Source organism: Lynx canadensis, chromosome A2 (assembly GCF_007474595.2).
Source record: "Lynx canadensis isolate LIC74 chromosome A2, mLynCan4.pri.v2, whole genome shotgun sequence".
Taxonomy (NCBI): Eukaryota; Metazoa; Chordata; class Mammalia; order Carnivora; family Felidae; genus Lynx; species Lynx canadensis.
In genome coordinates this window covers 16,991,355-17,017,153 of record NC_044304.2, presented here as the reverse complement: position 1 = coordinate 17,017,153, position 25,799 = coordinate 16,991,355, and the positions used below count along the sequence as shown (strand labels likewise).

General features: G+C 39.8%; 1 protein-coding gene across 5 annotated transcripts in view; it reads left to right on the top strand.

The window, feature by feature from the left end:
• SMARCC1 (SWI/SNF related, matrix associated, actin dependent regulator of chromatin subfamily c member 1) overlaps positions 1-25,799 on the top strand; it is a 176,955-nt gene that overhangs the window by 5,642 nt on the left and 145,514 nt on the right. For all 5 annotated transcript variants that reach the window (XM_030306471.1, XM_030306466.1, XM_030306465.1 and 2 more), the window contains exons 2-3: positions 6,416-6,535; positions 22,504-22,589. In XM_030306471.1, coding sequence (XP_030162331.1) covers positions 6,416-6,535; positions 22,504-22,589 — 206 coding nt within the window. The remainder of the gene's footprint in view (positions 1-6,415; positions 6,536-22,503; positions 22,590-25,799) is intronic.

Sequence of the window (25,799 nt, the reverse complement as noted above, 5' to 3'; positions counted from 1 at the left end):
GAGCACGAGCAGGGGAGGGGCAGAGAGAGAGGGGGAGACACAGAATCCGAAGCAGGCTTTAGGCTCTTGAGCCGTCAGTACAGAGCCTGATGCGTGCTTGGACTGACACATTGTGAGATCATGACGTGAGCCGAAGTAGGACACTTACCTGACTGGGCCACCCAGGTGCCCCAAGAACCTTTTATGTTTTAGGTGATATTTTTGAAAGCTTTTGAAATGAGCTCTATTATAGCAGTATGGGATGTGAAGAGCATTACACTTTGGAAGTTGTGAGTTCAGTACTCTTGGCTGCTAATTGGTGGTGTCCTTGAGCAGATGACTTGATTCCTGTTTTAATTTTCCATTTGTAGATTGGGAGTAAGACTAACTCCCATAAGACTGTTGTTTGATTCAAATGAGATAGTAACTGAAGATGGGATTATGTAAATTTGAGGTGATAATGATACTTTTGTGTACATCCCATGGTGGTCTTGCTTCATTCTTATTGGTTAAACAGAATGTTAATTTTAGACATTTATTTATTTTTTTTTTTCAACGTTTATTTTTATTTTTGGGACAGAGAGAGACAGAGCATGAACGGGGGAGGGGCAGAGAGAGAGGGAGACACAGAATCGGAAACAGGCTCCAGGCTCTGAGCAATCAGCCCAGAGCCTGATGCGGGGCTCGAACTCGCGGAGCGCGAGATCGTGACCTGGCTGAAGTCGGACGCTTAACCGACTGCGCCACCCAGGCGCCCCAATTTTAGACATTTAAAAGTTGATTTAAAAACTTTAGTGGTATCTGGCTGACTCAGAGCATGTGACTCTTAACCTCAAGGTCGTGAGTTCAAGGCCCACATTGGGTGTGGAGCCTACTTAAAAAACAAAACGTTATAGTCCTACATTGGCTGCATTTTCAGTGGGTGTGAGGTATGGTTTACACTAATGCATTGATGTAGCAGTTTATTTATGAATTAAAAATGTTATGTTTCTAATTTCTTTTTTTCTTTTTGAGGGAGGGAGAGAGTGCAAGTGCGAGTTGGGGAGATGGGCACAGAGAAAGGGAGAGAATCTCAAATAGGCTCCACACTCAGCATGGAACCCGATGTGGAACTTGATCTGATGACTATGATATCATGACCTGAGCTGAAATCAAGAGTCGGATGCTTAACCAACTGAGCCACCCATTGCCCCGGAAGAAAAAGTTTCTAACCAAGGTTAAATATTTTGTAATTTAAAAATTGGATTTTAAAATAGCTAAATAATACTGAATGGACTTTGAACTTGGCCATCTTTATTCTGAAACTATAAGGTTGTCCATATGAAACTTTTACATGTTTTTTGTATTCTGAATGACAGTGTATCAAATGAAACACGCATAATAGTGTAATTTAGAATGTATATGAAGCTATGTATGTAACAGTTACTAAGTTTAGTTTTTGCCTGAAGGGTTGATTTGGTTTTTGCTGACAACCTTCCTGTAAGGTGGTGTCTTTTTCAGTTTCAGGATTTGGCATTGTTCAGTGATCTGCAGGTATCTGAAAGATAAAAAAGTTAGGCTTATTAGTCTTTCGTGCTTTACGATGTGCAAGAAAACTGCAGTACATTGTATGACTCCTTTGAGAAACCTATACTTATTAAAGATAATAAAGTTACCTTGTGGATATATATTCCATATTTTGTCAGTTCTGTAGGATACATTTGAAGAGTCTATTAAGATAATTTGAGGGGTGCCTGGGTGGCTCAGTTGGTTAAGCGTCTGACTCTTGATTTCACCTCAGGTCATGATCTCACAGTATGTGAGTTCGAGCCTCACATCAGGCTCTGCACTGACAGTACGGAGGCTGTTTGGGATTCTCTCTCTCCCTTCTGTCTCTATCCCTACCCTGCTTGCTCTCTCTCTCAAAATAGATTTAAAAAAAAAAAAAAAAAAAGATAATGTGAGTGTTACAAATTACTTACCAATTGAGTATTATTTGTTAACAGATTTACTATGTTGAATAAATCGGAAAAAACCTGATACTGAATTTTCACTTGAAAGTGTAGGGTTCTTAATTTTTTTTTTTTAACGTTTATTTATTTTTGAGACAGAGAAAGACAGAGCATGAACGGGGGAGGGTCAGAGAGAGAGGGAGACACAGAATCTGAAACAGGCTCCAGGCCTTGAGCAGTCAGCACAGAGCCTGACGCGGGGCTCGAACTCACGGACCGCGAGATCATGACCTGAGCCTAAGTCGGCCGCTTAACCGACTGAGCCACCCAGGCGCCCCGAAAGTGTATGGTTCTTAAAAATGTAAACTTGATAGTTTTTGTAGGAATTGGCGATGTAGGAAACGGAAATTGTAGTAGTTTTTAACATTTAAAAATTGTATAAATGTGTTTTAACTTTTGAGTTATAATAAACTGTATTCTTTAAGACATAGTAATATCTGAAACAGATTTTTTAAAAAGTTTAGGGGTCCTTAGGGTACCTGGGTGGCTCAGTCGGTTATGTATCCAACTGTTGATCTCATCTCAGGTCTTGATCTCCTGGTGGTTGAGTTCAAGCCCCTCATTGGGCTCTTCGCTAGGTGTGAAGCCTCCATAAAAAAAAATGAAATAAAAAGTTTAGTGGTTCTTTTTTAGACACGATGTTTAAAAAATTTTTTTTTTAATGTTTATTTTTGAGAGAGAGAGAGACAGAACTCAAGTGGGGGAGGACCAGAGGGAGAGGGAGACACAATACAAAGCAGGCTCTAGGCTCTGAGCTGTCAGCATAGAGTCCAAGGTGGGGCTCGAACTCAGGACCCACGAAATCATGACCTGAGCCATAGTCAGACGCTTAACCGACTGAGCCACCCAGGTGCCCCTTAAACACTATTTTAAAAAAATGTTTATTGATTTTGAGAGAGAGAGAGAGAGAGAGAGAGAGAGAGAAAGCGAGCATGAGTCTGGGAGGGGCAGAGAGAGAGAATCCCAAGCAGGCTTCACACTTTCAACACAGACTTAGGGCTCAAACCCACGAACTATGAGATCATGAGCTGAGCTGAAATCAAGAATCAGATGCTTAACTTACTGAGCCACCCACGTGCCCCAAAAGTTTAGTGGTTCTTAAAGTAGGTTCCCAGTCTAGTTGTGTCACCTGGAAGTTGTTAGAAATGCAAATTCTTGAGCCTGACCTATTGAATTGGAAACTCTGAGTAGGTCTGAAATTTGAAAATATTTTAGATCAACAAAATTGACGTCTTATGTGCTTAATGGTATGAAACTTGTTAACATTTTTTTGACTGGTGTTCTACTTTGTGGTCTTATGGAAATGTGTTTTGACGGAATACACTTCATAGAAAACTTAAAAAAATTTTTTTTTAAATGTTTATTTTTGGGAGAGAGAAAAAGACAGAATGTGAGCAGAAGAGGGGCAAAGAAGAAGACACAGAATCCGAAGCAGGCTCCAGGCTCTAGGCTCTGAGCTGTTAGCACAGAGCCTGACTGGGGCTCCAACTCACAAACTGTGAGATCACAACCTGAGCTGAAGTCAGACACTTAACTGACTGAGCTGCCCAGGCGCCCCTAGAAAAGAAAACTTTTTATAAGGATGACAGAGGAGTTGTCTAGAACAGGAATAGGCAGAATTTTTCTATTAAGGGCAGGAGAGTAAATATTTTAGGGTTTGCAGGTCATGTCATCTCAGTTGCAACTGCTCGACTCTGCTGTTACATGAAAGCAGCCATAGACGGTGTGTAATGAATGAGTGTGCTGTGTTTGGATAAAACTTTACTTATGGACAGTTAAATTTGAATTTCATCTAATATTAGTGTGTCAGAAATAATATTCTTTAAAATTTCTTTCCAGCCAGGTTTTTCAAAAAATTAAAAATAGAACTATTCTACAACCCAGCAATTGCACTACTAGGTATTTATCCAAAGGATACAGGTGTGCTGTTTTGAAGGGGCACATGAACCTCAATGTTTATAGCAGCACTATCACCAATAGCCAAAGTATGGAAAGAGCCCAAATGTCCATCGATGGATGAATGGATAAAGATGTGGTACACACACACACACACACACACACACACACACACACAATGGAGTATTACTCAGCAATCAAAAAGAATTAAATCTTGCATTTGCAACTACGTGGATGGAACTAGAGGGTATTATGCTAAGCGAAATTAGAGAAAGACATATATGACTTCACTCATGAGGACTTTAAGATGCAAAACAGATGAACATAAGAGAAGGGAAGCAAAAATAATATAAAACCAGGGAGGGGGACAAAAACATAAGAGACTCTTAAATAATGGGAGAACAAACAGGGTTGCTGGAGGGGTTGTGGGAGGGGGGATGGGCTAAATGGGTAAGGGGCATTAAGGAATCTACTGAAATCTTTGTTGCACTATATGCTAACTAACTTGGGTGTAAATTACAAAAAAAAAATCAAAATCAAAAATAAAAGATTACCACCCTAAAGAAAAAATTTGTTTCCAACCATTTAAAAATGTAAAAACTGTTCTTAGCTTGTGGGCTACAGAGAAACAGGCAGTGGGCTAGATTTTACCAACCTTTGGTCATGTAATATAAAGCATGTCAACAAAATACCAGTCTTAGCAAAGTGAACTGCATGCTGGTTGTTTGATTTAGAGTGGAAAGCTAATGCACCTGAATAGATAAAAATGTGGGAGGATACTAAGCTTTAAGAATTGCCTTTTTATATCATGCTTTATCTTTGCTTGGCCGTAGTACAAATTGAGAGCCATTCAATCTAGTAACAGACTGCCGCCGATACCATTTTGCCATATATAAATCACTTAAAAATTATTTGTTGTAATAGAAACTTACCTCATTAATCTTCAAATGTTGGATGATACTGGGAAAGAGGTTTGTTCCAGGAAGAAAAATTTGTTATCTTTTCAATTTCAAGGAGGTATAGATGTTTTTTCCTGCTCAAAATTGGAGGTTTAACAAAAATTACTGAATGTATTGGCTTTTCAAAGTGATATTGAACATTCAATACCTAATTAAACTTTTATATTTAATTTATGCTTGCTGATTTATGCTTTTCCTGTCATGTTGCCCGTTATCTTTCCTTGCTGTGGAACTATCTTGCTGTCTTCCACTAGTTTGACCTTTGAACATTGTCGACAGCCATGCGGATAAGTTTTCACATGTGCTTGTTTAAAAAAATGTTTTTTGTTGTAAAAAAACAACAGAATTTACCATCCTAACCATTTTTAAGTTTACATACATATATTTTTTGATGCATAAGACTAACCATTTTATTATATTCAAAACTTCTTGCCATAAAATAACCATTTTATTATGCTTAGAGTTTCTGTGTGTCAGGAATTTAGAAGTTTCTGTGTGTCGGTGCAGTGGGGACAGTTGTCTCTGCTCAGTGATGTCTAGGGCTTCGACTGGATAGATTTGATGATTGGGGATGACTTGACAGCTGGGGGCAGAATCATCTGGAACCATTTTTACTCATGTGTCTGGTGGTGGTTCCATCAGTTTTCTGGAATATCAGCTGGGGCTTCTGGCCATAGCATATCCAAGTGGCTTCTCTGTGTAGCCTGTGCTTCCTCAAAGTATGATGACCTTTAGGTAGTTGGACTTCATGGTAGTTCAGGGCTCCGAAGGTGACTTGCCCCAAAGGACTACATGGAAGCTGTAGAACCTTTTTTGACTTATCCTCAGAGGTTCACAATATCACTTTTTTCCCCCTATTGCATTCTAACGGTTCCAAGTTCATCATTAAGGTTGGTCTTGATTCAGCAAAAGAGGGCATACACCCTACTTCTTTTTTTTTCTTAATTTTTTTTTTTAATGTTTGTTTATTTTTGAGAGAGAGAGGGAGGGAGACACAGAATCTGAAGCAGGCTCCAGGCTCTGAGCTATCAGACACAGCCCGATGTAGGGCTCGAACCCACAGACCACAAGATGATGACCTGAGCTGCATGAAGTCAGACACTTAACCGACTGACCCACCCAGGCATCCCTGTATACACCCTGTTTCTTAATGAGAAGAGTGTCAAAGAAATTTGTGGGTCTGTTTTAAAAACAGTACAGTCTACTCTCTCGTCAGAAGTTACTTATATTCATCTCACATAACAAAATACATTTGCTGGTAGGTCTCATCTCACTACAGTGACTGTCAGGCTCAAGTTTGAGGTTTTGGATCTCACCATCTACTTTAGGTCTAGGTGCACACGAGGTGACTTGGATTCATTGCTAGGACATGGTTTCTCTCATTCTGAAACCTGTTAACTAAAGAGACAAAGTTATTTCTCCTCACCGCCCTCAGTATTTGTTTTTTGTAAGCTCCTTTACAGCAGAGAGCATGGTTCAGACCTCTGCAAATCTGTCACCTTGTCAGTGCTTAGTATGTAATAGGAAGTAAGGGAACATTCTCTTCCACACGATTGTCCTAGATTTTGAGTTCCTGTCTTTATCTTGCAGTATGTTCACGCAGATGCTCCTACCAACAAAACTCTGGCTGGGCTAGTGGTACAGCTTCTCCAATTCCAGGAAGATGCCTTTGGGAAGCATGTCACCAACCCGGCCTTCACCAAACTTCCGGTAAGTACATCAACTTACAGTAACACTGGGGAATCAGTGGTTTCTGTACGAAGTACTGTCTACAGCTCTTTCCTTTACTGCTACTATCCAACAGAAATAACAACAAAAAAAGAGCCTCAACAGAATTTTACCTATAGAATATTACCGTTTTTTAAGTGTGGGAAACTTCTCTTTCAGGAGTCATTTAATATTTGCATTAAACATCATAACAAGTATTTATAGACTTAACATTTTAGTATGTTGTAGTTTTCCTTGTAGTCTCTACTATACTGAGTCTTTTACATTCTTTAATTCAATTCTTGTGGCTAGGATACTTTTTTGTGGAATTTTTATCTTCTGTAGCCAAGACTCTTCTGAGCTTGTGTGAAAATTTAATTCTGTTGTCCTTGCAATTGATACTTTGATAGTTTGGTCTCAGTTATGCTTTTTTTCCTTTTGAAATATGTAGGTTTTGTTCTTTCATTTTTTTATGTTTATTTATTTATTTTTAATAGTTTATTTTTAATAATCTTTAACCAAGTGTGGGGCTTGAACTCATGATTTCAGAGATCATGAATCACATGCTCTACTGACTGAGTCAGCCGGAGCCCCGGTTTTGTTCTTTCCTTAACATTTGAATTTATAGACAAGTTTGATACTTGATTTATTTTTGAGAGAGAGAGAACGTGCATTCAAGCAGGAGAGGGGCAGGGAGAGGGAGACAGGATCTGAAGCGGGCTCCGCACTTAAGTACAGAGCCCGATGTGGGCTTGAACTCATAAACTATGAGATCATGACCTCAGCTGAAGTCTGATGCTTAACCTACTGAGCCACCCAGGCGCCGTATTAAACTTTCTGTTTTAACAGCCCATTGATATCTCAGGTATAATTGAGAATAGGAGATAGTGTATGTTTTTTTACTGGTCTTTCAGTAAATGTATTTAGTTTGCTTATCATATTTTTGTTATCCAGACATTTTATTTATTTATTTATTTATTTATTTATATTTTTTAATGTTTATTTTTGAGAGAGAGAGACAGAGCATGAGCTAGGGAGGGGGAGAGAGAGGGAGAAACAGAACTCAGAACTCAAAGCAGGCTCCAGGCTCTGAGCTGTGAGCCCAGAGCCCGACATGGGGCTTGAACTCACGAACTACGAGATCATGACCTGAGCCGAAGTTGGACGCTTAACTGATTAAACCACCTAGGTACCCTCCAAACATTCATTTAGTCAGATAAAGAATTGTGGTATTTAAAAAAAAAATTTTTTTTAACGTTTATTTTTGAGAGCGAGAGAGCATAAGGCAGAGGCAGAAAGAGAGGGAGACACAGAATCCAAAGAAGGCTCCAGGCTCTGAGCTGTCAGCATAGAGCCTGACATGGGGCTTGAACCCACGGACCGTGAGATCATGACCCGAGCTGAAGTTGGCACCTGACCGACTGAGCCACCCAGGCACCCCAAGAATTGTTTTTTGTTTTTAAGTAATCTCTACCTCCAACATGAGGAAATCTCTACCCTCAGTATGGGGCTTGAACTCACAATCCTAAGATCAAGAGTCACATGCTCTATTGACTGAGACAGCCAAGCATAGAATTGTGTTTTTTGAATCAAGTTAGGAAGCTTTCACTTGTAGTGATAAGAAATTTAGTCACGTGTTCTTCTAGTACTTGTATGGTTTCATTTTTTACACTTAATTCTCATCTGTTTAGAATTTGTCTTGGTATTCAGTGTGAGCGATGGATCCATTTTTTTTCTTATGATTATCTGGTTACCCCAGTGACATTAAAAAGTGCTTCTTTTCCCCCATTGATTAGAACTCAACAAGTAGGTCTGAAGCATTTGGTTATTTACCAAGTTGTGAGAATTTAAAGAGCAGGGTGGTGTATTGTCTGTCGTCGGGGGGCTCATGCTCTAGTGAGCTGAATGAATAAAGCCTTTGACTTTCCTGGTGATCTCAGGTAATGTTTTCCAGGGGAAAGGACATTTGAATTTGAGACCTGAGAGTTGAGTATGAGTTCTTCAGGGAAATGCTGGAGGATGGAATTTTCAGGTAGTGATAGCAACATGTAAAAGCATAAAGGCTTGAGAAAATGTGGTACTTTACAGTTGCAGATAGTTCAAGATTAAAACTGAGGACAATAGGGGGCGCCTGGGTGGCGCAGTCGGTTAAGCGTCCGACTTCAGCCAGGTCACGATCTCGCGGTCCGTGAGTTCGAGCCCCGCGTCAGGCTCTGGGCTGATGGCTCGGAGCCTGGAGCCTGTTTCCGATTCTGTGTCTCCCTCTCTCTCTGCCCCTCCCCCGTTCATGCTCTGTCTCTCTCTGTCCCAAAAATAAATAAACGTTGAAAAAAAAAATTGTAAAAAAAAAATAAAAAAAAAAAAACTGAGGACAATAGGTAGAGAAATGGGCTAGAATCAGTTTTGTTGTTTTTTTTTTTTTTTAATTTTTTTAACGTTTATTTATTCTTGAGACAGAGAGAGACAGAGCATGAACAGGGGAGGGGCAGAGAGAGAGGGAGACACAAAATCTGAAACAGGCTCCAGGCTCTGAGCTGTCAGCACAGAGCCCGACGAGGGGCTCGAACTCAGGGACCGTGAGATCATGACCTGAGCCGAAGTCGGACACTTAACCGACCAAGCCACCCAGGCGCCCCTAGAATCAGTCTTAATAGGCCGAGTTTACTATGCTAGATGTGTGGTCTTTATCTCGAAAGTGATGGGGAACCACACGAGAGAGAGTGAAAGGTGGCTTAGTTGATTCTGGGTTTTAGAAAAATCCCACAGGCTTCAGTGTGAAGAATGGATTGGAAGCTGTTGAGATTGGAGGCTTTGAAAGTTTTGCATGAAGAATCTGCTCTCATAATCCACTATAATGACAACCTGCAGAGCAAGCAGTGGATTTAAAGAGGACAGAAAGGAATTGAAAGAGTTTAAGGGGGCAGAACTTGGTAATACTTTGGTGGGGGCAGTATAGGGGCTGGAAAAAGAAAGAATTTACTAAGGTGACTGTACCAAGCATTCAGACACCCTTAGTACTAAGGGGAAAGCCAGAGTAAAAGCAGGTTTCTAGGGAAAGGTACTCAATTTAGTTTTAATTGTGTTAGGGTTGGTTCTCCTATAGGCACCTTGGGTTTAGAAATTCTGTAGGTACTAGGAAATAAGATCTGGAATTTAGACTACGGGGTTGAATTAGAAGAGATTTGGGAGTTACTGGGTACTGGTTGAATTTGCAGTTGTAGAGCAAGATCATTCCTTCTGTTTTGATTCACTTTTTAACTTTATCCTTTTGATATACTTATATTTTAATGTGTGATTTAAGTTATATATACATGATGTATTAGCATTGTATAAGTGCATGTATATAATTTATGGATAGATTTTTAGGTATTAGAGGTATATGCTCACTTTTTACTAATGGGAATTACTCAACTGGATAATCAGTGTATTTCATTTTGTGAACTGTGTGACTAATTGAAATTTTTTTTGGTGACTTTTGTAAATTTAAAATTATTTCAAAGTAAAAATTTTGCAAGAATAGTACAAAGAACTTTCATTTTCCCTTGATTCAGAACCTCTGATTGTTAACATGTTACTACAATTGCTTTATCATTCTCTTTTAGTTTATGTGTATCTATATTTTTTTCCTGAATCATTTGAAAGGTTCATGTTCCTTTACCTCTAGTTACGTGAGATTTTAGTTCTTATTCTTGTATATTATGAACCAGATTAGAATTATTAAATCAGGGGCTATTTGAAGTTATCATTTAAAACAGTGTAACATGGGGTGCTTGGGTGGCTCAGTCGATTGAGCGTCTCTTGATTTCAGTTTAGGTCCTGATCTCACTCTCGGTTCATGAGTTTGAGCCCTGAGTTGGGCTTGTGCTGACAGTGCAAAGCCTGCTTAGGAGTCTCTCTTTTCCTCCCCTTGTCACACTCTCTCTCAAAATAAGTAAATAATCTTAAAAAAACAAAACAAAACACTGTAACATAATAACATAGAGATTGCACTTTATCAAGTATAACATCATTTAGAATAAAATTTATAGATAACATTACATGAAGTATTTTATATAATGTGATTCACATTATGATTATATGAATGGTCTTAAAAAATAGTATCTACAGGAGGCTTTATTTATGGGATGTTTAACTCTTGGGAACTAAACCATTATTTTTTTCCAGATTAAAGATTAGGGAAGAGTATTTTTAGGCATAAGCCATAAATAAAAATAATTCATGGCTTAGTGCCAGTGGGACCAGATGTACTTCTCTTCCTCTTAAAATAGTGTTTAGCATTTAGCATTTTTCCAAATGAAAGGGATTGACGTAACGTGTAATGGTGTCAAGCAAAAGTGGATGAGAGAGGCAATGAAGCCAAGAACGTTTTAGTGGAACATGTCAGCTACTTAACCTTAAAAGTTTTTTTTCTTCTCTTTTTTTCTTTCTGAATAAATAGTACTGGTGTAAGAGTTCACTATTTGGACTGATTTTTTTTTTTTTTTTTAATCAAAGTGGAACTTTATATACTAACGTCTTAAGTCATACCAGATATTAAACAGCTGGCTCAGTGTAGGGTATGTCCTATATAATGCTAAACTGAGATGTAAGAGGATTTAGAGAAAATTTAAGGATTTATAAGGCTAAAAATATGTTGTATAGGCAGGGGTACCTTCCTGGCTCAGTTAGTAGAACATGTGAGTCTTTATCTTGGGGTTGTGAATTTGAGCCCCACATTGGGCATGGAGCCTACTTAAAAAATAATATGTTGTATAGACAAACAGCATGAATTGAAACAGAAGAAAAAAGTGTTCTTACCTCCACCACAAGTAAAAATTCTTGTTTTTCTATAATCTCTTCAAGGCTCAGTGCATGTGCATACATAATATAGTGATAAAGACAGGTTAGAGCCAGTTTTGTAATCTGCTTTTTAAAAAATAGATTATAAGGGTCTATGTTTAAAAACAACAAAGCTCTAAGACTTGGAGGACTACTATAGGGTCAAATCAGAGTCTAAAGTAGTGGAAGATTTTTTTTTTTGTTTAAAGATTTACTTATTTTTGAGAGAGAGAGCACAAGTGAGGAAGGGGCGGGGGCGGGGGGACAGAAGATCTAAGAGGGCTCTGCGGTGACAGCAGCAAGCTTGATGTGCGGCTTGAACTCACGAGCCATGAGATCATGACCTGCGCCAAAGTCAGATGCTCAACCAACTGAGCCACATAGGTGCCCCAAGTAGCAGAAGATTTTGAATATGTTCATGAGATGTTCAAAATTTTCAACTTACCATTACTCTTAAAAAAATTAATGATTTCATTTGCAACTATAACCTGACTACACCCTGCCATTCCATTAACTTCGGAGTGGAGAGACTACCGTTGGGAACATGGAACTAGAAAGAAATCTTAAGTGTTTTATGTGTATTGGAAGTTAGTTCTTTAAGTTTGTAGCTTAGACCTCTGTCTGATGAAAGTGGAATATAAGTAACTATTTAAGTGAAATGATGTGGGATATTTACTTTGTGGAGCAATCAATGATTTACTTTAATTTTGCTTTTCTTTATATGGATCACCATGTTTGTATGCATCTCTAAAGAGAATCGTGTAGTCTTGGTGGTCTTTGAATTTTATAGGAATAGAATTATAAGTATTCCTCTGTGTTGTGAGCCTTGGAGGAAGTATTTGTAAACATGAAAAAACAAGTTGAGCCAAACATGAGGGAGATAGTCCAATTGAGCTGTTCAACCGTGTGCCTGTAGATAGTACAATTTACTGTAGATAAAAGGATAAGTCTGAAACTAGTCCATTCTCTTCTCACCCTTGTAATTCACCTGCAAGGGCAGTGAGCCACTGGTCTGGCATGACTGGTCAGAGCTCAGTGGACTGCAGAGTATGGGCTTTTATAGCCAGGATCTGTATGCCAGGCTGAGGACATGCTGGGCCAGGTGTTGACCACAGCTCCAGAAAACTATAGGACCAGTGTTAATGGCAGGCCTATAGTCCCATCCATACCGTGTGGATACACAAGTAGAAACCTTAGTTTAGTGGCATTGTATTTCTGATTTGTCTGGGTGATGCTTTCTTTTTTACCTGTTTTTTTTCCCCCTTTGACTTTTTTTTCCCTTTTCTCTCTTTTCCCATAATGTTTATCTCTCTAGCTTTACTGAGGTATATGTCTGATTGATGTATTATAAATGGCACATATTTAAAATAATGATGAGTTCAAGGTAATGAACATTTCCATCACCCCCAAAAGTTTCCTTGGAAGCCATCTTCCACCCAGTCCTCTGGCAACCAGTGACACTACAGATTCATATACAGCTTCATCAAAAAACATGTTTTTAAAGATCTTTTTTAATGTTTATTTTTGAGAGAGCACACACATGAGTGGGGGAAGGGCAGAGAGATAGGAAGACAGAGGATCCCAGGCAGGCTCCGTGCTGTCAGCGCAGAGCCTGATGCTCGGCTCAAACCGTGAGACTGTGACCTGATCTGAAATCAAGAGTCGGACGTTTAACCGACTGAGCCACTAAGGCACCCCAGATTCAGGAAATTTATATAAGTAGAATCACATAATACACTTTTTTTTGCCTCGGTTCTTTTACTCATCATAATGGATTTTGAGATGGGCATTATCTGTGTTCTACGTATTATTTTTCCCTTTTTTTTTTTTTTTGAGAGAAGATCGCGTGAGTGGGGGAGGGGGAGAGAGAGAATCCCAAGTAGGCTCCATGCTGTCAGCGCAGAGCCCAGTGTGGGACTCAATCTCACAGCCTGCAGAATCATGACAGGAGTTGAAATCAGGAGTCAGATGCTTAACTGACTCAGCCACCCAGGTGCTCCAAATCACAGTTCATTTATCCCTTTACCCTTTAATGGACATTTGGGTTGTTTCCAGCATTGTAAGTAAAGCTGCCGTCATTGTTAATGTTCACATCTTTTTGTGGACATGTTTTCATTTCTCCTAGGTAAATAATCTAGGAGTAGAACGTTTGGGTCATAGAATTGATAGCGTTCAACTTCGGAAGTAACTGCCATACTGTTTTCTCAAGTGGTTGTATCATTTTACATACCACCTGGCAGTGCATGAGAGTTCCAGTTCCTTTGTATTCTTGTCAACAGTGGGTATGATTAATCTTCATAATTTAAAAAAAAAATTTTTTTTAGTGTTTATTCATTTTTGAGACACGGTGAGAGAGTGCGAGCAGGGGAGGGGCAGAGAGAGAGGGAGACATGGGAACTGAAGCAGGCTCTGGGTTCTTAGCTGTCAGCACAGAGCCCAATGCGGGGCTTGTACCCACGAACCGTGAGATTATGACCTGAGCTGCAGTCAGATGCTTAACTGACTGAGCCACCCAGGCGCCCCTTTCTCAATTTTTAAACAAATTTTAACTCCAGTGTAGTTAACATGCAGTGTTATATTAGTTTCAGGTGTACAATATACTGATTCAACAATTCTATACATTACTCAGTGCTCATCATTATAAATGTACTCTTAATCCCCATCACCTGTTTCACCCATCCCCCCCCACCTCTCTAGTAACCATCAGTTCTCTGTAGTTAAGAGTCTGTTTCTTCGTTTGTCTCTTTCTCCCTCCCTCCCTTTTTTTCTTCTTTGTTTTGTTTCTTAAATTCTACTTATGAGTGAAATCATATATTTGTTTTTCTCTAACTTATTTTACTTAGCATAATAGTCTCTATCTCTATCCATGTCATTGCAAATGGCAACATTCTTTATCTGTTCATCTTTTGATGGACACTTGGGCTGCTTCCATAGTGTTTGGCTTTTGTAGGTAATGCTGCAGTAAACATAGGGGTGCATACATCCTTTCAGTGTTTTTGTCTTCTTTGGGTAAATACCCAGTAGTGGAATTACTGGATCATAGGGTAGTTCTCTTTTTTTTTAAGTTTATTTATTTGAGAGAGCATGTGAGTGCAAGCCAGGGAGGGGCAGAGAGAAAGAGCGAGAATCCCAAGTAGGTTCCACGCTGTCAGTGCAGAGCCAGATGCTGTCTCAAATTTACAAACCTTGAGATTATGACTTGAGCGGAAATCAAGAGTCGGGACACTTAACTGACTGAGCTACCCAGGTGCCCCAGGGTAGTTCTGCTTTTAACTTTTTAAAAAAATAAATTTATTTGTATTTAATTTTTAATTTTTTACAGAGAGTGAGGGGGAGAGGGGTAGAGAGGAAGGGAGAGAATCTTAAGCAGGCTCCATGCTCAGTATGGAGTTGGATCTCATGACCCTGAGATCATGACCTGAGCCAAAATCGAGTCAGATGCTTAACCAACTGCGCCACCCAGGCACCCCGTCGTTTTTGCCTTTTTAAGGAAGCTCTATACTATTTAACATAGTGGCTGCACCAGTTTGCATTCCCACCAACAGTGTGCATCCTCACCAACAATTGTTTCTTTCTCATTTTTTTTAAAAGGAGTTTTTCTTATGTGCCCATGTCAGAAATATTTATTGCAAAGACCCTCTTGGTAGCTTATTTTTTTTTTCTCAGGATATTTTTGGGTGAACAGAGGTTCTTAGTTGTAATATAGAGCAGATATCAGTAAACTTTTTCTGTAAAAGGCCAAATGGTAAATAATTTTATCTGTAAAAGGTCAGATAGTAAATATGTAGTCTTTGCTGCAGCTTCTCATCTTTGCTCTTGTGTGAACATAGCCACAGACAATGAGCATGGACTTTTCTCCAATAAAACTTCATTTACATAAACAAAAGCAGGCTGGATTTGGCCTGTGGGCCACAGTTTGCCAATCCCTGACATAGAGTAATTTATGAGATATTTTTTTTTTATGATTAATGCTTTTTATGCACCTCCCCCTTTTTTTATTTGAGAGAGAGAGAGAGTAGGGGAGAAGTGTGCAGAGAGAGAGAGAGAGAGAGAGAGAGAGAGAGAGAATCCCAAGCAGGCTCCATGCTTAGCATGGAGCCCAGGGCTTGATCTCCCAATCCTGCAATCATGACCTGAGTGAGCCAAAGTCAAGAGTGGGATACTCAACTGACTGAGCCACCTAAGTGCCCCTTTTTTAAAGAAATCTGTGCCTGCTCCAAAGTCATAAATATATTTGTGTTTTCTTTTAGAAGCTTTATTGTCTTACCTTTCACCTTTACAACTGTAATCCATCTAGAATTGTTCTCTGCATTATGTGAGGTAGGGGTCAGCATTCCTTTTTTTTTCTTTTAAACCTGTTCATCTCCAGCTGTGGCTCATATATTTTGGTGTGTGATGTTTTCACTATCATTTAGTTCTAAACTATTTTCTTCTTCTTTTTTTTTTTTTTTTTAATTTTTTAATGTGTAGGGGCACCTGGGTGGCTCAGTTGGTTAAGTGTGCGACTTTGGCTCAGGTCATGATCTCACAGTTCGTGGGTTCGAGCCCCACATCGGGCTCTGTGCTGACAGCTCAGAGTCTGGAGCCTGTTTCAGATTCTGTGTCTCCCTCTCTCTCTGCCCCTCCCTCACTCGTGCTCTGTCTCCCTCTGTCTCAAAAATAAACAAACATTTTAAAAAATTTTAAATTTTTTAATGTGTATTTTTGAGAGAGAGCGCGTGCGTTATGTGGCCGCAAGCAGGGGAGGGGCAGAGAGAGAGAGGGAGACAAAGAATCCTAAGCAGGCTCCGGGCTCTGAGCTGCCAGCACAGAGCCTGATGGGGGCTCGAACTCACAAACCATGAGATCATGACCTGAGCTTAAGTTGGACGCTTAACCGACTGACCCTCCCAGGCACCTCAGTTCTAAAGTATTTTCTAATTTGTTTTGATTTCTCCTTCAATCCTTGCATTATTATTTCAAAAGATAATTGGAATGATTGGTTTTTTCTTATTAAAATTTCTAATTTGATTACATTAAGAACATGTAATATTTTTTGTAACTTACTAAGATTATTGATGTTGAAAAATCTGTCAGTCCAGTTTTTTGTTTTTGTTTTTAGGTACTCTCTTTCCCTATGGTTGCTTTTAAGATGTCTTTGTCTATACTGTTATGCAATTGTGTTATAGTGTTGAGGTGTAGGTTTTATTACATACTTTTAACATACCCCTCAAAATTGATATGCTTCTTGAAGCTAAGGGTTTAAGTCCTTAACAGTTTTAGGGAGCCTGGGTGTCTCCCTCTCTCTCTGCCCCTCCCTGTTCGTACTCTGCCTGTCTCTCTCAAAAATAAACATTAAAAAAAAAAAAAGAAAAAGTCCTTCACAGTTTCTAAGAAATTTTAAACTTTACTCTTCTGTGTGTGGTTGTCTAGTCTATATAACCTGACAGGTGTGCTTTTACTTTCATTGAATGTTTATGTGCCAGAAGTTACATGTATTTATTTTTCACATCTTTCTCTTTAGTGTTTAAAAAAAAATTTTTTTTTAAAGTTTATTTAGTTTTGAGAGAGACAGAGCACGAGTGGGGGAAGGGCAGAGAGAGAGGGACACAGAATATGAAGAAAGCTCCAGGGGGCGCCTGGGTGGCTCAGTTGGTTAAGTGTCAGGCTTCGGCTCAGGTCATGATCTCTTGGTTTGTGAGTTTGAACCCTGTGTCAGGCTCTGTGCTGATAGCTCAGAGCCTGGAGCCTGCTTCAGATTCTGTGTCTCTCCATCTCTTGGCCCCTCCCCTGCTCATGCTCTGTGTCTCTCTGTCTCTCAATAATAAATAAACTTTAAAAAAAAAAAAGAAGGTTCCAGGCTCCGAGCTGTCATCACAGAGCCTGATGTGGGGCTCGACCTCACGAACCGTGAGATCATGACTTGAGCCAAAGTTGGATGCTTAGCCAACTAAGCCACCCAGGCACCCCTCTTTAGTGTTTTTAATCATTCTATATATTCCAGTTATACAAATCCTATCATTTTGTTCTATTATCTGAAATATTAGGATTCTTCTTTTTTGTTGTTGATGTAAAGGAAAAAAAAGTTTTTGTGTATTTGAATTTTGGAATGTCAGCACTTCCTTCAGTGGAATTTTACCTGGGAATCCTGTTGGTCTGGGCTGAGAATTTGCTCTTTAAGGACCTGCTAAATTTAGGCCCAATTCTTATGTTAATTTGGTGTGGACTTCCTAACTGAGTGGTTAGTTAAGTTCCAAACTCAAATTGTATTGAGATGGAAGCTTGTTATCCTCTTTGAATTTTGGTTGGCAGATATTTTTTTCCAATGTATGCTTTCCCTACTGATGCAACATTTTGATAGCCCTGCTTCTCCGCGTGTGTGGCGGATGATTGTTTTAGTTCTGATGTCCTCCCTTGCTTAGGTCTATTCCTGCACCATCATGTTGATGAATAGACCAGAACATGGCATTATGTATGTGTGTTCTCCCTACCCATGTATACATCCTCGTCCTCCTCTTTTTTCCAGTTGTTAGCACTACTTTGTCTTTAATAAATAAGCCAAAGAAATAAGGACACTGTGGCACAGATTTTAAGCACTTCTAAGTATCGCAGTTAAATTTATCTTTTCTCCATTTCATCAGCTCAGCAGAATTTTTGGTGGACTATAATTAGGCAGGATGAGACCACTTACATACATCCAGAATAAGATTAGATTAAATTTCCCAGTTAGTTAACCAGAGATGGAACAGCTTATCAAAAGCAGTGTAGTCACATAGCTGGGAATAGAAGCAACCTATTAGAGCTGTCCTTGACCCCCAGTCTCTGATTGGGGTGTGTAGCTGCTGAGATAACTTACACAAAGTAGCATCTCGCTGGCTCTGGAAAGCTCAAGTTTGGGTATCCTCTTGTCCTTTTATTCTTTAAGTTTTTCAGCATTAATCAAGAGGAATTTACAATTAACAATTCATGCTTCTCTTGTGTTTGAATAACATCCAGTGTCAGTGAGGGCAAGGCCTCTTCATTCAGGGTGGCGGTGGTTGGGATGAGGGTTGAGTGAGGAAATACAGTTAGGGTCCAATAGGGGTGCCTGGGAATTCTCCTGTGTCTGCTTCCAGCTTTCCATCCCCTGACTCTGATCTGCTTTTTTACCCTGGTGATTTTGATACTGAGCTTATCATTAGAACCAGAATCCCAAATCCATTTCCATGTTAGCACTAGGAATCCTTGACGTGTGGTGAGTGTCCCTTTTTGGGGTTTTTTTGCCACACCTTTACAGATGTTTTCCTTTTTGTGCTTGTTACTGGGACTAGTGCCGTTGACAGGTTCCTGAGCTTCCCTCTTGCCCTTTATTCAGATGTTACTTCTGGAAAATTGGAAGTCTCAGTTTCTACTTCTTCAGTCATTACTTGTTCCTGTGGTGGTTGATAGAAGTTACTGTGTCTGTTGTAAGCATGTATCTGATAATAATGTTCTGGTCTGATCGATATGTAGCACGACTATGAACTTTTAAATGATCATAGTACACTTGAACTGTTGAGAAGTTTTATGGAGTACCTACATTAGCAGGCACTTTGCTGAATACTGATGTTAAATATTTGAATAAGACACTGCTCCTGTCCTCAAGGACTTCATATTACAGATAAATCTACAGTCATTTCAGTATTCTGCTGTGAGTGGTTTGCATATGTACTGTAGTGATATGCATGTGTGGTTGGAAAGAGCATTTTAGTCTAGTCTCTAGGGGTTCAGGGAAGGCTTAGGAGGAGAACTAATTTCATTCTACTCTTGAAGATACCTCCCAGCATATTATTCTCATTTAAGATGCCAAAACTACAAAATTGTAATAACTTGTGCATTTTCTCAGATAAATAACATGTTGTCAGTGGTAAGAATTGCACCTGGATGGGGCGCCTGGGTGGCGCAGTCGGTTGAGCGTCCGACTTCGGCCAGGTCACGATCTCGAGGTCTGTGAGTTCGAGCCCCGCGTCGGGCTCTGGGCTGATGGCTCAGAGCCTGGAGCCTGTTTCCGATTCTGTGTCTCCCTCTCTCTCTGCCCCTCCCCCGTTCATGCTCTGTCTCTCTCTGTCCCAAAAATAAATAAACGTTGAAAAAAAAAAATTAAAAAAAAAAAAAAAAGAATTGCACCTGGATGTATTTAAGAATATGTAATGCAACATTTGGGATGTACTGGGAATTAATTGTGTTGGGCAAGATATTAGGAACTCCATCTCATGTATTTAAAAAGCAAAAGGATAACCAGAATGACTTGGAGGGCTTACTTGTTAGCTTAATTTGGAAGAGCTCATCTTAATGATTCTTCTTAATAGTTTTATTTGTTAAAAAATTTTTTTTAATGTTTATTTTCGAGAGAGAGAGAGCACATGAATGAGGGAAGGACAGAGAGGGAGGGAGGGAGACAGAGAATCTGAAGCAGGCTCCACGCTGTCAGTGCAAAGCCCTATGTGGGGATTGAACCCTTGGACTGTGAGATTATGACTTGAGCTGATGTTGGACGCTCAATTGAATGAGACACCCAGGCACCCTGATAGTTTTTAAAGATGTTATTTAATTTTCACTACAGTGAAAATATTTTAATTGTTTTTTAAAACATTTTTCAACTGCCATAGCATTTTTTTTTGCCATAGCATTTTATTTTTTTAATTTATTATTATTTTTTTAATGTTTATTTATTTTTGAGAGAGAGAAAGAGACAGAGTGCAAGCAGGGAAGGGGCAGAGAGAGAATGGGAGACACAGAATCTGAAACAGACTCCAGGCTCTGAGCTGTCGACACAGACCTGATTCGGGGCTCAAACTCACAAACCGTGAGATCATGACCTGAGCCGAGGTCAGACGCTTAACCTACTGAGCCACCCATGCTCCCCTTAATTATTTTTAAAAAATGTTTATTCATTTTGAGAGAGAGGGCATGAGCGAGTATGGGGTAGGAGAAGGGAGAGAGGGAGAGAGACATTCCCAAGCAGGCTCTGCAATGACAGCTCAAAGCCCGATGAAGAGCTCAATCCCACGAACCATGAGATCATAATAACCTGAGCTGACACCAAGAATCAGATGCTCAACTGACTGAGCCAACCAGGCACCCCTAAAATATTTTAATTGCTTTTAAGTGTATAGTTCAGTGATGTTATTATTATATTCACATTGTAGTCCAACAGTTACTACCATCCATCTCCAGAACTTTGTCATTTTTCCAAATTGAAACTCTCTGGGGTGCCTGGGTGCCTCAGTTGGTTAAGTGTCTGACTACGGCTCAGGTCATGATCTCACGGTTTGTGGCTTTGAGCCCCACGTTGGGCTTTGCACTGACAGCTTGGAGCCTGCTTTGGATTCTTGGTCTCCCTCTGTCTTTGCCCCTCCTCTGCTTGCACGTGCACTCTCTCTCTCTCTCTCTCAAAACTAAATCAGTAAAATTAAGGAAAAAAAAGAGAAAGAAACTGTGTACTCATTAAATAGAAACTCCCAGGGGCACCTGGGCAGCTCAGTCGGTTAAGTGTCTGACTTCGGCTCAGGTCATGATCTCGAGGTTTGTGAGTTCGAGCCCCGCATCTGGCTCTGTGCTGACAACTCAGAGCCTGAACCTGCTTCGGGTTCTGTGTCTCCGTCTGCCCCTCCCCTGCTCATGCTCTGTCTCTCTCTGTCTCTCAATAATAAATAAACGTTAAAAAAAATTAAAAAAAATTGTAACTCCTCATTCCTCCCTCTCCCCAACCCCTAGCAAACGCCATTCTGTTTTTTGTCTTCTTAATATTTGACATCATGCTGTTCTTTTTATTATATTATTTTGTAAGAATCATTTTCAAGGAAAAAATGCAGGGTGTATTTTTTTTATATTTTAATGTATCTTTTAAAAAAATGTTTACTTATTTTGAGAGAGAGCAAACGGGAAGAGCAGAGAGAGGGAGTGAGAGAATCCCAAGCAATCTCCGTGCTGTCAGCTCATAGCCCAATGCGAGGCTCACACACACAAACTGAAATCATGACCTGAGTCGAAATCAAGAGTTAGATATTTTAAAATTTAAAAAAAATTTTTTTAATGTTTTATTTATTCTTGAGAGAGAGACAGAGCACGAGTGGGGGAGGGGCAGAGCGAGAGAGGGACACAGAATCCAAAGCAGGCTCTAGGCTCTGAGCTGTCAGCACAGAGCCCGACGTGGGGCTCAAACTCACAAGCCATGAGATCATGACCTGAGCCAAAGTTGGACACTTAACTGACTAAGCCACCCAGGCACCCCTAGAGTTAGATTCTTAACAGGAGCCACCTAGGTAGGTGCCTTTGCATGGTGTATTTCTAATATTTTCATCTTACTAGCCTATTTGATGATCAGTTTATATGGAACTTTTACTTCCATAATATGGAAGTCATTCAGCATTTAAACTATTTGAGCTTTACTTTTATAATCCATAAAGTGCACCTCTCTGAAATTGTACAGATTTCAGCTATGGGTTTACATATAATTTATAGTTATACCATGTTTCAGTGGTCGTTAAAATATTATAGCAAGAGTTCAGTTATAATTTTTGTATAATTTAAAGTCAGGAATCGGGGAAAAAAGTCTAACATATACTAATATTTTCTTATTCTATAGTAAAATTGTTGTTGGAAATTGTTACTAGAATTTTATAATTTTAAAAATCAGGTTTTAATTAATTAATGAAGTTTATTTTGAGAGTGAAAGAGTGAACAGTGGAGAGGCAGAGAGAGAGGATCCTAAGCAAGCCCCATACTGTCAGCATAGAACTGATGCGGGGCTCAGTCTCACGAACCATGAGATCATCTCAGGAGTTGGACGCTTAACCAACTGAGCCACCCAGGCACCCCAAAAAATCAGATTTTACATTTACTAACGGAATTTGTAGTATATCACTATTCTATCTGTTACTGTTTCCTGCTGAAACATTTTGTCTGTTGTAAATCTTGTTTTTCAGTGACTTTGCTTAAAGAATAAAATGTTAGTTGAATTAAAAAAAATTTTAATCCACTTTTGGAAAAATTTCTTTATAAAACCTTACTTGGTTCCAGGAATTATTTAAGGAGGTTATTAAGTTTGCAGTTGTTGATATCTTTTGCATTTATAAAACTTTGAATTCAGACATACTCAGAGTAATCTTGTCAGAACTTTTATTTTTCTCATGTGTAACTTGTATCATTTTTAGGCAAAATGTTTCATGGATTTCAAAGCTGGAGGCACCTTGTGTCACATTCTTGGGGCTGCTTACAAGTATAAAAATGAACAGGGATGGTAAGTTTTTGTGTTACTTTGTATGTTTTGATGTGTTATTTAAGTTATTTAATGTTAAATCCTCTTCCTTCTTTGTGTGATGTTAGAGAATTCTATAAGCACATTATAATATGCAAAGTGAAAGTTTTATCTGGTATTCGAATTTACTTTGTTCCTACATCCAGGAAAAATATCAGACAACTGTTGCACTTGTTAGGTAAGTTATTTCTCATGTATGGTTGTATCTATATAATAGATGAATGTGCACTGTTAGCAAATTTGAAGGTAGGCTCATTGTGAAATGTATGAACATGTATTGTGAACTTAAGTTGTGCCAAAAGATAGTTTTTTTTTAATGTTTATGTATTTTTGAGAGACAGCGTGAGTAGGGGAGGGGAAGAGAGTGAGGGAGATGCAGAATCTGAAGCATGCTTTACGCTCTGAGCTGTTAGCATAGAACCCGACGTGAGGCTCGGACCCATGAGCTGTGAGGTCGTGACCTGAGCCGAAATTGGATGCCCAACCGACTGAGCCACCCAGGCACCCCCGAAAGATAGCAATGTTAACTGCTATGGTGAACACTTTGCTGATGAACATTTCTTCAGAATGAGAGATGTGTAATGTGTGTCCTCGGGATAGGGATGGAAGGAAGCTGGCTCCGAAGCATGGTTACTAGGGCAGTGATGCAGCAAGGAGGGGAATTGCTGTTGCTTCTCCCTACATTCTTCTTTTTCCCTTTTCTCACACTGTCTCTCTGGTGCTTGCTTTCTTTTCTCTCTTGAGCTCTGGGGTTTTTGCCATCTCTTTGTGGGAAGTTGAGCTGCTGAGACTAGTGAGTGTTTCAAGGTGATGGTTCTGAGTTCAGGGAGGGTAGGGAGTCCTTTCTCTGGCAGAGGGTAAGGGGATGCTGGAGTATATAGACTCGAAGTCGTTTCGTGGTTTTAGTTGTGTTGTCTGTGCGCAGTTCAATCTTAGCATCTTTCCAGGAGAATACTCCTGTAAAGTTAAGCTAATCTGGTGTTTTACGGCTGGGAAATGTAAATAGGTAGTACAAGTTTACAAGTAAATTATTTACAATAATTTGTATATCTGCCAAACTTTTTATGTATAGGTGGGTGTTTAATACTGGTTAATTGATGAAACGAGCATGAGGGTGTTGTCATCGGAAGTAGCTTTCTGTTTTGCAGCTCTGCTTCTGGCTGTGGTACTGTAACTCTCACAGGGTGTTCCCGCGCTAGGACTGACAGCCTGACTGCTGTCATACATGGTCCGTTCCCTACTGTTTGCTCTAGATTCCTAGATGGAACTCTCTTCTTAATTTCTTGATCAGCTTGTGTCCCAAATCCTGACCTGGACTCGAAGAGGACAGTCCCACAGTGAAATGACTTCTCCTAAGTCACATGTTACAGAACTTGCTTTGTGTGTCAGTATAGTAGAATACTTTCATGTGGAAGGATTTGAGGTGGTTTAGAAGGATATGTAAAATAAAATGTCCTTAAATTAAAAGAAGGTCCGAAAAAGAAGGAAAGGATAAAATTAAGAGACTTTAAGAGGAGTGAGGAATAAGAATTTTCCCAAAACTTTTACTCAGATTGTACCAAAATCTTCCCCTTTGGGGCGTAATTAGACACTTAACTGCAATGCACACCTTTCCCCACCTCCTGTGACTTACACACTTGCAGTGAATGGATCTCTTACACTCTGACAGTACATATTTTAGTAACCACCCACCCATTTGGAGTCTGAATGGCCTGTCAACTTGACAGTGCCTGAAGTTTCCTCACACACAGCATTAGCCCTGTGAACCTAGTTTGTGTCCTCTTGAACCTCACAGTCTGGCTCCAGAGTTTGCTCATTTCCTTCTTTCAGCCAAACATTCTGCCTCTTGTTTCTGTTTGGTTCTTTCTTGCTTCCTGCTGTCTTTTAGCTTTCAGTGATGTCCAGCTGGAGTATCATTTATGTGGTTGAGTAGAAACACCAGGTAATTATCAGCATCTCTGTGAATAGACCACACAGATTAAGATTCCAGAGTGTTTGAGTTTGATCTTTCTGGGTGTCTGTTTTTGTTTGTTTGTTTGTTTATTGAGAGAGCAAATGCAAGCAGGGAGGGTTGGGGCTGGGGGGAGAATCTTAAGTAAGCTCCAAGGTAAGTGTGGAGCCTGATGCTGGGCTTGATGTCACAAACCGTGAGATCACTATCTGTGTCGAAATCAAGAGTTAGACGTTTAACTGACTGAGCCTCCCAGGTGTCCCAAAAGAGGTTATTGATTGAAAATGTTTTGTTTGTGTTTTGTTAGTTTTTTTTTTTTTACATGTTTATTTACTTTTTGAGAGAGAGAGAGAGAGAGAGAGAGACAGAAACAGAGCTTGAGCAGGGGAGGGGCAGAAATAGAGAGGGAGACACAGAATCTGAAGCAGGCTCCAGGCTCTGCACTATTAGCACAGAGCCTGATGCAGGGCTGGAACCCAGAACTGTGAGATCATGACCTGAGCTGAAGTTGGACGCTTAACCACCTGAGCCACCAGGTTCACCTGTTTTATTAGTTTTTTGTTTTTTTTTTTTTTTAATCTATTTTGAGAGAGAGAAAGTGCATACAGGCGAGTTGGGGGAGGGGCAGAGAGGGGGTGGGGGAGCATTGCAGAGCCTGACCCGGGGCTCAATCCCACAAACTGAGATCATGACACAAACTGAGATCATGACCTGAGCCAAAATCAAGGGTCAGATGCTTAACCAGCTGAGCCACTCAGGCGTCCTGTGTTTTATTAGTTTTGCTTGGCAGTAGTGAACTAGGCTTAGCATAAAGTTAAGGCTGTGTCTTAACTTTAGAAGTGGTCTTTTTTCCCCCTATGACATGATTTGCTGCTGACCTTCATTTCTTGCAGACAAGCTCAGACCTACTTTTCTTTCTACCTTAAGACTTGGTTGTTCGGCTTTTATCTCCCCCACACCCTAAAGTCTCCTTTTGATTTTTGTTTTTCAGATATTACCACAAAAAGTTAGTCTCTGCTAGTGGCTTTTAAACTTCAGGAATCCCTTGGAGTACTTTTATTTTTTCCTTTTTTTAAAAAAATATTTATTTTTGGGAGAGGAAGAGTGTAAGCATGAGAGGAGGAGGGGCGGGGGGTGGTGGGGACAGAGGATCTGAAGTGGGCTCTGCTCTGACAGCAGTGAGCCTGACATGGTGCCTGTACCCATGAACTATGAGATCATGATATGAGCCAAAGTTGGAC